The sequence below is a fragment of the Hippopotamus amphibius genome, chromosome 9 (genome assembly GCF_030028045.1).
Source record: "Hippopotamus amphibius kiboko isolate mHipAmp2 chromosome 9, mHipAmp2.hap2, whole genome shotgun sequence".
In the NCBI taxonomy this organism is placed as follows: Eukaryota; Metazoa; Chordata; class Mammalia; order Artiodactyla; family Hippopotamidae; genus Hippopotamus; species Hippopotamus amphibius.
This window is the reverse complement of record NC_080194.1, coordinates 113,094,431-113,109,290: the sequence shown is the minus strand read 5'-3', so window position 1 is coordinate 113,109,290 and position 14,860 is coordinate 113,094,431. Positions and strand designations below refer to the sequence as shown.

The 14,860-nt window shown below is 52.7% G+C and overlaps 1 protein-coding gene across 4 annotated transcripts; it reads right to left on the bottom strand.

Annotated features, from left to right (window-relative positions):
* Positions 1-108: 108 nt before the first annotated feature.
* Positions 109-7,874, bottom strand: LOC130860258 (zinc finger protein 764-like). Of its 4 annotated transcripts, XM_057748185.1 has the most exons (5): positions 7,144-7,874; positions 6,882-6,995; positions 2,915-6,105; positions 2,502-2,676; positions 109-2,414 (listed from the first exon to the last, which is right to left on the bottom strand). In XM_057748185.1, the coding sequence occupies exons 1-3, from the start codon at positions 7,337-7,339 to the stop codon at positions 5,189-5,191; spliced, it is 1,227 nt and encodes a 408-aa protein (XP_057604168.1). In that variant the 5' UTR covers positions 7,340-7,874; the 3' UTR covers positions 109-2,414; positions 2,502-2,676; positions 2,915-5,188. The 4 variants fall into 4 exon arrangements, with proteins under 4 accessions (XP_057604168.1, XP_057604167.1, XP_057604169.1 ...); XM_057748184.1 differs by having other exon boundaries at positions 109-2,676; XM_057748186.1 differs by having other exon boundaries at positions 109-2,676; positions 4,961-6,105.
* Positions 7,875-14,860: the final 6,986 nt, after the last annotated feature.

Below are 14,860 nucleotides of genomic sequence, written 5' to 3'. Positions count from 1 at the left end.
CCTCCCGCCCTTGAACTTCACTCCCCAACACCGGCGCGCCCACCCCCCTCCTGCTGGCCCCCTCCCTTGCTGTTTCTTGTAATCTCCACCCTTCCCCCCTCTGGGAGGGCTAGGATCGTTGCCAAGGAAACAGCCCCGCCTCCAGCTTCAGAGGCACCGCCCCTCCCTCCCAGGGGGCTCACCGATTGGTCGGTGGAGCTCGTGCTCTCACCGCCCCGCCTCCTCTCACTACACCAACTGCTAGGCTTTAATGGTCGCCAGGGAACGCGAGGCACCTTTCTGATTGGTTGTCGCGTGCGCAGGCCGGTTCCACCTTCCCCGCGCTCCAGAAGTGCCAGCGGGAGGAGTGGGAGGGAGGTCCCTGGCCTCTCACTTCTTGTCGAGCCTGTGGTTTCAGACCTTTTCCCGCCCCCATTTACCCTTCATTAGGTCTGGAGAATGAAAGACAAGGGATCTGAGGACAGACACCCTTGACTCCCCGGTCTCTTCCCACACTCTCCTTCCCAGCATTTTCCTTCTTCCCACAGGTCCTGTCACAGAAAGAAGGTTGCTTCCTTTTCTGTTACCCTGCCTCTCCCTTCCGCCTTTCCCAAAGCCTGAGTTTGACTCAATCCCTTGGAACCTTAGCCCCTAGGTCCTGGATTTTCTCACTGGGAGGCAAGGGTCCTATGGAATTTCTTCAGGTGAAGGTAACAGACTTAAGGAGGGGAAGTGGATAGAGAACCATCTGGCCTTTAAGGCAGCTACGCCCTCTCTAGTTCTGTCTGACTTGGATAGAGGCTTGTAGAGGAAGGGAACCCGAGAAACACTGCCGTAGGTGCAGCTTTGAATCAAAGGAAACGTGACCCTGAAAAGACAATAGGATCCAATTTTTGTCCTTTGTCTACCCTTGCTGCTGAAACTAGCTGGTAGTTTTCCTGACAATTAATGAACCAAATTCTCCCTGTATGAGTGATGCAGGAGCCATAGATTGTTTTCTTGTTGCCTTCTCAGATAATGGAAGGGAGGAAACTGGTTAGGAGCAAAGATGGCATCTTCCATTCTCCTGAGAAGGGATAAGAACAAGAATTTGGAGAATTTCAAATGGAAAAAGGCTGGAGAAACTCAGTCTCCGTTCTCAGTAGAGGCTTACAAACAGAATTACAGACAGATACCTTCCTACAAATAAAGCAGGAATCCTCTGCCCTCCAGGGGGTCAGCTTCCAGCTCCATGCGTCTCTGCCATTTCAATGCCTGTCCTAAAACCTTTGTGAAGAATGGCTCACAGGGTCCAGCACTAGAGGGCCCACACAGGCAGAACACCCTACAAGTGCAGTGATTATGGGAAGAGCTGGACCTGGGGCACCTCCTGGTCATCCCCAAAGCACACAAATGAGAGACAAAAGTCTCCTTCATAAGACACTTTTCTCTGGCCTCCAACCTGCTTACTCACCAGAAAATTCACATAGGAGAGCAGCTGTCCCCTGCAAAGTGTGTGGTGAGCCCTCCAGCCCCAGCTCTGACATGGTCCGCTGCCTGCACTCTTCATAGCATGGGCCACAAGCCCCATGAGTAGCAGAAGTTGGGCCAGGGATTCAGTCTGCTCTGGCACCAGTATTTCCACTTGGAAATTCAGTCTCACTAGTATCTGGCCGACTTCCAGGCAGCCTCCACCAGCACCCGTCCTCTCTATGCAATGGAACTTTGAGAGGCAGCCAGCCTCTACCTGCCAACGCCCATAGCAGGGACAGGCTCTGAGCACAGGGAAGCCTCTGACGAGGGTTCCAACTTGACTCAGTGCGTGTCCTGAGTTGGGCAGTCACTTTGTCCACAGCATCATCTCCCGGTGTGCAGCAGCACTGGGGCAGAGCTATTCAGGGCACAGCCATGGTTTATGGTCCGGCCAACTAGGCCCACACCTGAGAGAGTCCTGACAAAGGTTCTCAGTGTGAGGCGGGCTCCTGTGTGATCTGCTTCCTCCCTGCATGCAAAGGACAAGCCCTCTGTGAGGCCTTTTGTCAGATGCTACAAGAGATGCTCCGGTATATTCAAGAAGATTTGAGGTAGCCAGGAAGAGACCACAGGCCCCTTTGGGAAGAACAAAGGAAATGCGAGTCTTTGTGTATGGCGAGGTCATCAGCTGGCCTGACACATTTAGAACAGGCCCTGAGACCAATCCCTACTCTTGTAAAGCTAAGAGCAGCTAGAAAATAAATTTTTATGTTCAGAGCAGTGATTCTCTCAAACTTTAGCAGCCATAACATTTCACCCCTGGAGATACTGATTCAATAGACTAGGGACAGGGCCCAAGGATCTAGGTGCATTTTGAAGAGATACTGCGTGTGATTCTGTGGCAGGAAGGCCTTACTTTGAAAAATACTTGCCTAAAGCAGGTTTTAGCTTCTGAGTCATAAACGTCTTTGCATATACTGTTCCTAGAAAGATATACATAAACAAATTTCCACCGCTGGCTCCCCCCCACCCCCAATTTAGGGGTCTTTGGAGCTCATATCAATACTTACCCTTCACATGGCTTGGACAAACTAGGGATGGGCCATGTGGTCGTGGCCTTGACCTCTCACTCTGGCCATGTGGATGGGTCTCTGGTGCAGACAAGCATTTCTCTTGATGCACAATGAAGCCCTAGGAAAACCCTCTTCCTAGCTTAAATTGCTTCAGGGCCTGCGCCTCAAAGACCTGTGGTAATGGAGAGAAAAGGGAACCTTACCTTTTGGGGAAGTATCCATGCCAAGGAGTGAGGAGCTAAGAAGGGGGTGAGGCTGAGGCTTAGGTATTCCATGACACTCAAAAATTGATTAAGCAGGGGGAAAGCTGGGTCATGAGGGCAGGAAGCAGAAGAGTTGGGTCTGGTTTGGGGGCCCTAAACAAGTCTTGCAAACTTCAAAGCACTCAGAGAAAGTAGTAATTATGATACCTTTAATTGGCAAGCTCAGGGCAGGGTCCAGATCTGGCTCTGAGGCTGAGCTGAGAACTGGTATTGCAGGCTGTGCTTTCCCCAGACAGTGCTGAGGGGCAGGGGAAGGATAGGTTGTACACTGGCTTCTCTAGGCGAATAAAAGCTGGTGCAAAGGTAGCTACCACTGCCAAGGTGCCTCTCCTCACTCCCACGTTCCCCTTGTGACAGGTGGCATATAAGCCGATCCTCCCACTGAAGTTTAGGCTAAGAGAGGTCTTGGTGCGGTCAGATTGGAAGATCAGGTTGGAATCAAGTCAGTTCATCACTTTACCTGAACAGTGTCTTTTCCCCAAGTTTTGCACCTCTTCCTTTAGGAGTTTCTTTGGGTAGATAAATCTAGTTTCTTCCTAAGTTAGGCCAGACACAGGGCTGAGTTGTCAGAAGGCAAGTGCACACAGGCCACCAACGACATAAGTCCTTGCTACTCCTACTTGAAGGGAAGGGTCATCCTGACCACAGGCAGGAAAGGGTCTGCCCATGGCTGGCTCCTTCTATCACCTGGACAAAGCTGGACTCTAACCACAAAGGAATGAGTGGTAGATGGACAATGAAGTCACAGAATGATGGGGGACGGAGTCTGTGCAGAGCTTGGGAATATAGATGAGTACAGTTTCCTCTGGCTACTAACCCCTAATGCTCCTGGCCTGGTTCCCCTTTGTTGGTGATGGAGGTCCCAAAGAGACTGAAGATGCAAGCTTTGATTTTGTTGGCCCTGGAACTCTCCTCTCTCCTTGTTTCTCCCTTGCCTTGTCGGCTATGTGGCTGTTTTGTCACTCATCTTGTACCTGGGCTTCACTAACACTGGGCTGCTTTGTCTCTAGTCTAGGTCAGTGCCTGTGTGTCATCTCAGGGAGTGGGCAGATGCCTCCAGAACCCTGGCTGAGGCACTGGCAAGGAACTCAGGAGTGGTATGGTAAAGACAGCAGGAAATCAAGAATCCTAGCATCTCACTCTGTGTGTGACCTTGGATAGGTTGCTCAGCCTTCCCCAGTCTCAGTGTCCCCAACTCCAAAAGGATGGAAAAGCTAAGATCTCTTCCAACTCAAAAATGTGATGAGGCCCTCCTGGCTGAGCCTAGAGTGGCAAAGACTGAGCCATAGGGCTCTCCCAGGGAGGCCCAAGGAGAGGACTTAGAGGGGCTCTCAGGCCCTTCCCCTTAAAAAACAGGAAGTGCAGGTCAGCTAGTGATGCTGCGTTGGAGATACCACTCCATTTGGGGCAAGAGATTCAGTCCTGACTACCTCTTCCTGATGGGCTGTCCTCTCCAAGCAAGATGCTTGCTTCCATAGGCAGTTATGAGGGTGAAATGAGTTGACGGACAAGACAGTACTTTGTAAACCATAAAATGCAATATGAGCCAAGATCTAACATAAAGCCCGCTTTTACTTCTCTCCTGCCACCCTTTCACAAATATGCTCTCTACCTGAATCCCTGATTCAAGAACAATTGAGTGCTGTAGACTAGAATTTGCAAACTCAAATGACTACAGGAGCCTAACAGGTCATGTAAATGAGCAGAAAAATGCCAGATGGAGAGGGCCTGTTTTGCCAGAGATGTGGGCAGGCCATGACTTGTGTCAGCTGACACTGGTCAGGAGGCGATAAGGAGTGGCAGGCTCGCTGAACTGAAGAGCCTGGGCTCCACCCAAAGGGGCAACTGCCCCTCAGCTCCCACCAACTGTGGTTTTGTGGGAGCTCAGGTGGAGCTGCCAAATCTTCAGATTTTTCAAAAGAGGCCAGAAACCTGGTGTTTTGTGAAATATCCTGGTGAAATATCCTGACTTTTAAATCTTAACCAATAATTCATAACATTTAAAAATGCTGGCTGGGCTAAAATATATATATATATATTTTTTAAAAGGCTACTGCAGGCCAGATTCAGTATCCCGCCATGAGTTTTTAACTTCTGCAGTAAAGTCAATGGATAAGACAAAGTTCTCCACCTCAATCCTCTTAGAAACAGCCTCTTCTTCCCCACAGTGGAAGTCTAGTGGGGGGCTCTTACCTCAGCCCTAACTCAGCAAAGGGGGCTTCCAGAGCCTGGGACAGGGGGAACAAGGTATCAGATGAAGCTGGTGAGGGCCTAGGATGAAACAGTCCTCCTCCCCCAGGTCCAGCTCTGGCTGGGAATTCTACGGCCTCCCTGGGGCTGCCAGTTTCAGGCCCCTGAGGCCACCCTGGGCCTCAGACAATGTCTTAATCTTCACCCTCTGCCTTGTCACCACCGAGGCCATCACCCACACTCCTGGAATATCTCTGGGTAGTGTTGGAAGCCCACGGGTGGATCCAGGTCCCCGTGGCCAGAGGCCAGCGGCACAGGCAACCCACTGGCACCCCGGCCCCTGCGCCCCGCCGCCCCGGGCCGATGAACCCACTGGTGCTTGGCCATGGCTGACTTCTGGCCGAAGCACCTGCCGCACTGCGGACAGGCGTAGGGGCGCTCGCCGCTGTGGGTGCGCCGGTGAGCTGCCATCTCCGAGCGCTGCCGGAAGCAGCGCCCGCAGTCTGGACACGGGTAGGGCTTCTCGCCCGTGTGGGTGCGCACGTGGCGCCGGAGGTCGGAGGCGTGGGCGAAGGCGCGGCCACAGTCCGGGCAGGGGAAGGGGGTCTCGCCGCTGTGGACCCGCTGGTGCTGGTAGAGGGCGGAGCTCTGGCTGAAGCAGCGGCCGCAGTCAGCACAGCGGTAGGGCTTCTCGCCCGTGTGGACCCGGAGGTGGGTGGTGAGAGCGGAGCGCTGGGTGAAGGCCCGGCCACAGTCCGGGCAGCGATGGGGCCGCTCCCCACGGTGGATGGCCCGGTGCTTGCTCAGAGAGGAGGCCTGGCTGAAGCCCTTGCCACAGTCAGGGCAACAGAAGGGCTTCTCGCCCGTGTGGGTGTACAGATGCTCCACCAGGGTGGAGCGCCAGGCGAAACTCTTCCCGCACATGTAGCAACCGTGCCGCTGGTCTGCCCTGGGGACCGGGGGATGGGCACAGAGTGGTGGGCGACCCCGGCGAGGCACCTTCGATGGCTGCTCCCAACCATAAGAAAACCCAGCAGAAAGGGGTCTGAGAGCCGTCAGCCCAGGAGGCTGAGCGTCCACACAAAGGATCTTCCCCAGTGCCTCGGTCCCTTCTCTTTGTCCTTTCTCTTCCTTGTCTCTGGAACCTGCTGGGAGATAAGGGGAGAGCTCAGACCTCGGCTTATGCTGGTCCTTGATTCCCACACCCCATGGGGACACAGAAGCTCTTAGATACAGACAACTTCTGGACCCATGGCTGCCTCTGGGACTCAGCTCGGTACAGGCAGGGAAGCTAGGAGTGACACCTTTTCCTCAGCTGCACAGGACGGAAAGAAAAGCTGCAGTGACAGAGAAGGAAGGAACAGGGCACAGTACATTCTACCTTGGGGCTGGGGAAATGGGGGTCCGAGGGATAACAATTTAGTTGGATGACAGAGGATCAGTGGATGGTAAGGATGCACCATGCAGCAGGAACAGCACAAAGAGAGGCTGGAAGGTGGCTGGCGTTGACAAGTTCAGAGGGGCTGGGCACTGTGCGACAGGTGGACAGGATGAACTGGAGGAAGAAAAGGGTGCAAGCCAAGAGAAAGGAGGCTGCTACAAAAATACAAGAAAGTAAACTAAACACAGGAGGTGGCAGAGGAGCAGGGAAACAGCAGGAGGGGTGGTGTGGAGCTCAAAGGAGCTTAGAGACCAGCTAGATGTGGGGGGCTTGGATTTGGAGGAGAGGCAGGTATGCCTAGGTCACACTCACAGCCGCTTTCTAGGCTGAATCCAGAAGCTAGGCAGGGACCAGGCATAATAACCTTAGCTGGGAAAGCATTTCAGGGAGGAAACTGATGAGCAGGTAAGAAGTTGGCAGAGGGTAGCAGGATGGGTCAGACCCAGAGGAAGTCCCCACAGAACAAAGCACCCAGTATTTCACCTGTGTCTGCTTCTGTAGGACACTCTCCCATCTCAGGATCCCAGGCATCTGGACCCCACAGTTCGGCCTCTTCCTCCACCCAGGAGATGAGGGCTGGCTTTGTGCCTCCGAAGCCTGGGGGAGAAGAACGCAAAGCCCACGCTGCGGGGGGAGGCCACCGCCCAGGGTCCCGACTTTCTGGGGCCTCCCACTCCACGTGCAGGACCCAGAGGCTGAAAAGGGTGGACCGGGATGTGGGCACAGGCGAGAAGTGGGGCCTCACCAAGCGCGCCCAGGTGGCCGTAGGTCTCCCGCATCACGTCCCGGTACAGGGCCCTCTGCGTGGGCCGCAGACACCCCCACTCCTCCGGGGAAAAGTACACGGCCACGTCCTCGAAGCTCACGGGCTCGGGTGTCCCCCCCTGGCGCCCGGCCCCGTTAGGTTCCCGTGCGGGGAGCAGGGCCGTGGGCGGCGCCATCGTAAGTGCCACCCGGGGCGGCGGGCCAGCGCCAGCTCTACCCGCGGGGGTCCGCGGAGCCTCCGCGATCCAGAACGCTCCACGGCCGGGCCCGAGGGTCGGGGCGCCGTCGTGAGGCCTGGAGACCAGAAACGGCCCCTTGAGGGCCCACGGGGGTGGCTGCAGGTGCACCTAGAACCAGAACTGGAAGGTGCCTTCCTAAGAGATGGCGGCAACGCGGCCCCACGAACTTCGCTCCTGCGGCATCGTGCCCAGATGACGCCACCCCGGTGTCTCCAAGCGGCTTTGTCTTCAAGCCCTCAGCCAACATGGCCGCGGCGGCTACAGGCGCCCGAGGAGGAGCTGCCACCGGCCCGGGGGCGGCGTTCCCCAGAGCGCGGCGCCCGGCCCCGGAGGCGCAGCGGCCGGGCTTCCCCGCCGGGCCCCCGCGCCCCCCGCGCTGGAGGCGCAGCCGCGGCCCCGCCCAGGCTTGCAGCAGCGACCTCCACCCCCGACCCCTGCCCGCTCCGCGCTGAGAATTCACACTTTCAGTCTCGTCGCTGGCCCATCACTGGGTGACAAGCCGGCCTCCCCCAATGTTGAGAATAAAAAAAAAAAAGGACCGGGTGAAAAAACCTTCTCTATTGGGAGCTTGGTCGAGCCTGAAATTCTGGGAACTTCTGTTTCAGGAGATCGTGGGCCCCCACGGGGGAGAGTAGGGTGAGGTCTGAGAAAGGTCGGAGAGACCCTCTTTCTGTAAGCTTACCCTCCTCCCACATGCCCTACAGGACGCCTCCCGAACATCTGTTTACCTCTAGCTCAAACCTGGCTCCTGAGGTCCTGATCACAGAGACCGCTGCCCCCTTGCCTGGCATGGATGTCCCACAAGCACCTTGGACTCTGAGTGGCTCAAAATGAACTCATCCCTCTTCCCTCAACCTGACCCTCCTGGGGTCTTTGTCTCAGCAAATGGCACCAACTCTCTCCATCATTTCTACCTCCAAACCCTCTCTCTCACCTGACACATTTATGGACTGCCTACTCTGTGCTCCCTGCGGGGCTTCATAAATACCCTGCCCTAAGAAGTTTTGATATTTTTCCTTTGGCCAGTTAAATCAGTCACAGCATTTCACACACTTCATGGACACGCACTTCACATCTTCAGCAGGTCTGGGGTCTAGTCTGGAGCTTTTGTCTGTTTGTCTCCTTCCAAAGGCCCGCTCAAGGCTTCCCGCCTGACACCCTGTATCTGATGACTGTTTCTCCCCAGGGGAGCTGGCCAAGTAAAGAGTTGATCCCAGCAAAAGGAAGAAGGAGGAAGACATGAACTTGGGAGGGGTCAGCCTGGCCAAGGAGAGAGGCTTGTTGGAGGGGGGTCTGTGGAGGGCAAGGACTAAGGGCGCAGAGTTGCCCAGGGGCTTGACCCCAGCCCTAGTTCTCCTAGCTTCTCAGGCCCCCTGAAGGACACACAAGAAAACAGAAAATTTCCATTAAGAGTGATAGCTTTTTGTCACCTTACAGTGTCCATCCCTATCACACACGGACCTGGAAGAGCTCTGGGTAGTGCTGGAAGCTCACAGGGGGGTCTGGAACCTCCTGGAGAAGAACCTGGGGCAGAGTCTGCACCCCTGGGTCGGACCCTGAGGGCCTCAGCACCAGGCTGGTGGGTCTACTAGTGGTCTCTGGCTGAAGCACCTCCCACTGTGGGGACAGTAGTAGGACTGCTTGCCTGTGTGAGTCAGCAAGTAGCATGAGACGTACTGCACTAGCTGCGAGTAAAGGGTCCTCCATCCTAAACTTGAATTCACACACTGCCACTGACCTACGGTTTGGATGATTCATACAGTGTGACCTAATCACGGGGCCACTTGGATGCCTCAAAGGCAATTAGGTGAGAAAGAAAAGGTCAAGATTTCAATCTCCAGGGGGTGTCAAAATTCAGGTCAGCAAAAATTAGTAACGCCAGCAGTAAAGAACATGTAGATGGTGTTTCTTGCTCAACAAACGTTTTCCCTCCCAGCTGGAACTGGGACATCACCTCTACTTCTCATCTTTCTGGCTTTCTCTCAAGCTTCCTCCTCTTAGGGATCCTGAGCATCTGTATCCCACAGCTGGGTCTCCTGCTCTACCCATTTGATGAGAGCTGGTTTGGGGGCTGGTAAAACTGTGGAAAAACCCTAATCATTCAACAAACATTTCTTAAGACTACCTACCCATTATTTAATGTGTGCCAGGCATTGTTCTAGACGGTCCAGGTATTGGAGACACTGGTGAATCAAGATAAAGTACCTGCTTGAGGAGAGATACCAGGCAGGAGCTTTGCTGGCACATGTGTGGAGACCTTTGGGCAGACTGTGCTCAGGGTTATAGAGATAGACACAGAGCCTCAGTTTGGAGGAGACTTCTAGCACAGGGCAAAAGAGCTCCAGAAGGAATTTCTTTTCTTTCTTCCTTCCCTCCTTGTTCCCTTTCTTTTTATTTTTTTTATTTTTTTCCCTTTCTTTTTAAAAAAATTTTATTGGCGTATACTTGATTTATAATGTTGTGTTAGTCTCAGGTGTACAGCAAAGTGAGTCAGTTATACATATACATATATCCACTCTTTTTTAGATTTTTTTCCCATATAAGTCATTACAGAGTATTGAGTAGAGTTCCCTTTGCTATACAGTAGGTTCTTATTATTAATTTTTTAAGCTCTTTATTGGATTATAATTGCTTTACACTCTTATACCAGCTTATGAGGTACACCAAAATGAATCAGCTGTATTTATACACATATCCCCATATCCCTTCCCTCCCGCAAATTCCCCCCACCCTCCCAGTCCCATCATCAAGTTGATCTCCCTATGTTATACAGCAACTTCCCACTAGCTATCTACTTTACCTTTGGTAGTATATATATGTCTATGCTACTCTCTCACTTCGTCCCAGCTTCCCCTTTGCCCCCTGCCGCCCCAACCCCATGTCCTCCAGTCCATTCTCTGCATCTGCATCCTTATTCTTGTCCTGTCACTGGGTTCATCAGTACCTTTTTTTTTTTTTTTTTTTTTTAGATTCCATATATATGAGTTAGCATACAATATTTGTTTTTCTCTTTCTGGCTTACTTCACTCTGCATGACAGACCCTAGGTCTATCCACCTCATTACATACAGCTCCATTTCATTCCTTTTTATAGCTGAGTAATATTCCATTGTATATATATGCCACATTTTCTTTATCCATTCATTTGTTGATGGACATTTAGGTTGCTTCCATGTCCTGGCTATTGTAAATAGTGCTGCAATAAACATTATGGTACATGTTTCTTTTTGATTACAGTTTTCTCTGGGTACATGCCCAGTAGTGGGATTACTGGATCATATGGTAGTTTATCTATTTTATATATAGTAGAGTGTATATGTTAATCCCAATCTCCCAATTTATCCTTCCCCCCTCCTCAAGGAATTTCTTGAAGACGGCATTTGAGAAGGGCATTGAAGGGTGTCAGATTTGGAGATTAGTGTACAACAGAGCAGAACAGCAAGAACAAAGCCTCATTAAGCTAGAAGTATGCCTAAAGAACAAAGAGTCTACCTAGCTGGAGCCAAGGAGATGGCTTGCCTGTAGGGAAAGATCCGGTTTGAGTCCGAGGAGGAGGTTAGTGTGCCATGGGCCTTGAAGGCCGTTACAAGTTCTAAACTTTTTTGCAGAAGTCCTGGGGAGCCAGCGTTGGAATCTGACCGTAGGGGCTCACTTCTGAATTTCAGTTAGGCTGATATGGCGAGGATCCCGGGAAACAGAGTCATCCTGTGGCAGGAGTGGAGTCAGGCACCTGGCCCTGCTCATCCCACCCACTCCCTTCCCTTTTCAGAGATCCGGGACGCTGGACTTCACCGAACGCGCCCAGGTGGAAGTATGTCACCGCAGACACCCCCACTCATCGGGGAACAAATACAAGGCCACCTTCACAGAGCCCGCAGCCCTCTGCCTTCTCCCACCTCCTTCCCGCCCTGTCTTCCCCCGCACCTCTGCAGGGAGCCCAGAGAGGGGCCGGGGGAGGCGTGATGGGCGCACCCCCACCTCTCCTGGGAGGGACGCTGGGGATTCGGGCTCTGGTGCGCGGCGGCGGCGGTGGGTCCCTCCGGGCCTAGGCGACCGGAAGTAGCTTCGGGTGGGGCCGCTCTAGGACGGCAGGAAACGGCCCGTTCGACGAACTCGTTGGTCCCAGGGCCGAGAAATGAAGGCGCCCTCGGAAGAGGACACTCTACTGTCCTTTTGTTTTAGAGAAAGGCGTTTAACAGCTTTAATGTTGGCCTGGCGTTGATGATCTGGTTCCCCCCCTCGAGTTGTGTTCTCTTGCTGTTCCGCCAGTGGCCTTTCAAGGGCCTCTTGCCCAGAGTTAAGATGGCCGCAGCCGCTTCGGCGTCCGCGCTCAGGTCGGGCGGGTGAAAGGTGAGGCGCGGGCGCGGGCGGCGGCCAGGGGTTCACGAGAGGGGGATGCAGGGCTCGGAGTCAGGGGGCAGCCGGCCAAACGTCCTCTTCGCAGTCCCCGCAAGAAGGCCCACTCAGTGACTCGGTCTTTTTAAAACCTTTTTTTTTTTTGGCAAGCTAGTTTATTTCTCCGGTTTTTTTGGTATTGTTGTTGTCTTTTGTTTTCATTTGCTAGGTACACAAGAATATTCAGCGACTGCGCTCCGCCCCAGCCCCCACCATTCCTCTACTAACACTTCCTTAAATATCCCTACAGTAATTGTCTGTGCCCTAGAGAGAGTGTCTGTCTGTGGTGTTTCCGCACATTTACTAGCTCCTACTGAGGATACTGGACCGAATACCTCTCAGCGCCCGTAGAGTTTAGTCATTTTACAGAAGAGGAAACTGAAGCCCAGTTATGACCCAAGGTCAGGTAGCCCATTAGTGACTCCGGGTCTTGACTCCTAATGCGAGCCTTTCCATCGCCTCCTGCCACAGCTTCCTCCAGGCCCCTTCCAAAAAAGTAACATGAACGCTTCGAATTTACTGGCCCCTGTTGATATTGTGAAAACGAGCTGGATTCTCAAGTTATTGTCATGATCGCAGTATAAAAAGTTAGATTAAAAAAAAAAGTTAAGGGATTTCCCTGGTGGTTTGGTGGTTAAGACTCTGCACTTCCACTGCAGAGGGGTTCAATCTCTGGTCAAGGAACTAAGATCCCGAAAGCCGAGTGGTGCAGCCAAAAAAAAAAAAATTAGATGAGTTACTGGATGACAGGACTCATTTGCTTTCATGCCCTATCTGAATGTGCCTCCAATTCCAAGCTCTCCTAACAGAACAGTGGCTGACTATGCAAGAGCTGCAGCTGGTTCTGTGATGTGACTCGGATGTTAATAATATTAGCTTACCTTGATTGATCACTTACTACATCCCAGACTCTGTTCTAAGCGTTTTTGTTTGTTAACTCATATAACTCTCACAACACTTCAGAGATAGGTACCCTTCTGGATCAGGAAGCTGAGGCCTAGAGGAATGACCTTGCCTCCGGCCACACAGCTAGTGAGGGTTCCCATGCCTTGATGTCTCCAGTTACTGAAGGCACGATCTCAGCAACCTGAGAGAGGTGGGATTTTAGGTCAGGTTACCAAGATGCGGTTGTAATGTGGAGTAGGACAAGAAGCAGGGACCTAGGGCCTAACTGCTCTGGTCACCTATGCAATTCCATACTGTCAGATGTAAAGAGAAAAAATTAAAATGATGTACTCTAAGAATTAAAAGTAAATAAGAGGGTTGTGTTTAGGGTCAAGTAATGGGAAAAAATATATATCATTCGAGTGCTTGGGAGGTATGTGAAATTGCCCCGCAGGAGAGTGACAGGCTTCACAAAAGTCACCTTGTAGCAGCTCTCACTGGTGGGCTCTTCTTGCCCTTCCTGATTTAGGCCCGGGGTCTCCTAGCTGGTCTCTGGGCATCCAGCCCTTTGCCTTTCCCATCCACCTGGCGCTGCAGCCTGGTGTTGTGAAAAGAGCAAGAGCATCCACTGAGAAATCGGGAGGTTTAGGTTCCGGCCTGCCTCTGCCGCTAACTCAACTGTGTGGTCTAAGCCAGGGCCTTCTCCTCCCTAGGCCGCAGCCTGTCTCAGGGCGTATTCTGTGGCACAGTATTCCCATGAGATGGGGACAAGTGTTCTTCCTCATGCCCCAGAGAGTCCCCTCACCCAAGCAACCTATTCCACCCTTGGCTTCCCAAACCCTGCTTTAGGAGCTCCCTGCCAGCTCCAAGATGCTGCAGACCACCCTGTCATCGCCCCCAGGTCCACCCAAGGAACTGCTCCTCCATCCTCCTCACTCAGCCAAAAACCTTATCACCATCCTGGGCCCCTCTGATGCTCCAGTCCCCACATCCAGCCCTGGACAAGCCCTGTCCCTTCATCTTCCAGTGTTTACCTCTAGCCCTTCAGCTACTCTGTTTCCACTCTACTCACCCCACTGCAGTCCACTCTCAGAGCAGCCAGAGTGGGCTTTTAAAATGCAAATCAGATTACCTTGACTCTTGACAATCTGTTTAAACCACCCTCCCCCCCAGTGGTTTATATGAGGTCCCTAAAGTAGTCAAATTCACAAAGACAGAAAGCAGAATGGTGGTTGATGGGCTTGGGGAAGGGGGAATATTCTTATCCCTCCAGCACTTACTCATCTTCCTCAACTGAAACTCTGTACCCCATTATTGTTTAAGGGGTACAGGTTTGGCTGGGTAAGATGAAAAAGTGCTGGAGGGATAGTTGTGATGGTTGCCCAACAGTGTGAATGCATTTAACACCACCAAACTGTATACTTAAAAATATTTAAAATGGTGGGACTTCCCTGGTGGCGCAGTGGTTAAGAATCCACCTGCCAATGCAGGGTTTGATCCCTGGGCCAGGAAGATCCCATATGCTGGAGCAGCTAAGCCCGTGCACCACAACTGCTGAGCCCATGTACCACAACTACTGGAGCCCGTGCACCCTAGAGCCCATGTGCTGCAACTACTGAGGCCGGAGAGCCTAGAGCCTGTGCTCTGCAATGAGAGAAGCCACTGCACTGAGAAGCCCAAGCACCACAACGGAGAGTAGCCCCCGCTCTCTATAACTAGAGAAAGCCCGCACGCAGCAGCGAAGACCCAATGCAGCCAATATATATATATGTACATTTAAAATGGTAAATTTTGTTATATATATTTTACCACAAAACAAAAACAGGAATGATTCAGTGGCTTCCCAATATATTTAGAATCAGATCCAGACTTCGCATGTGGCAAGCAAGAGCTCTGTGAGCTGCCCGCCCCACTGAAACTCATTTTCTGCACCTCACCCAAACTCATCCCTACCTCAGCGCATGGCACTTGCTGGTTTCTGTTTGGAAACTCCTCTATCCCCCTCCCTGCCCCCTTCCCCACCTCCCACCCCCAGCCTCTGAAACCCTGCCCTCCCCACCCCTACTCCCACATCCTGTGACCCTACCCAGTTCCCCTTGCCTCCTTTGCATCCTTTGGATCTCAGCTCAAACGTCTCGTCCTCACCAAGGCCTGGCCTCAGTATCCATCTGCAACAGGC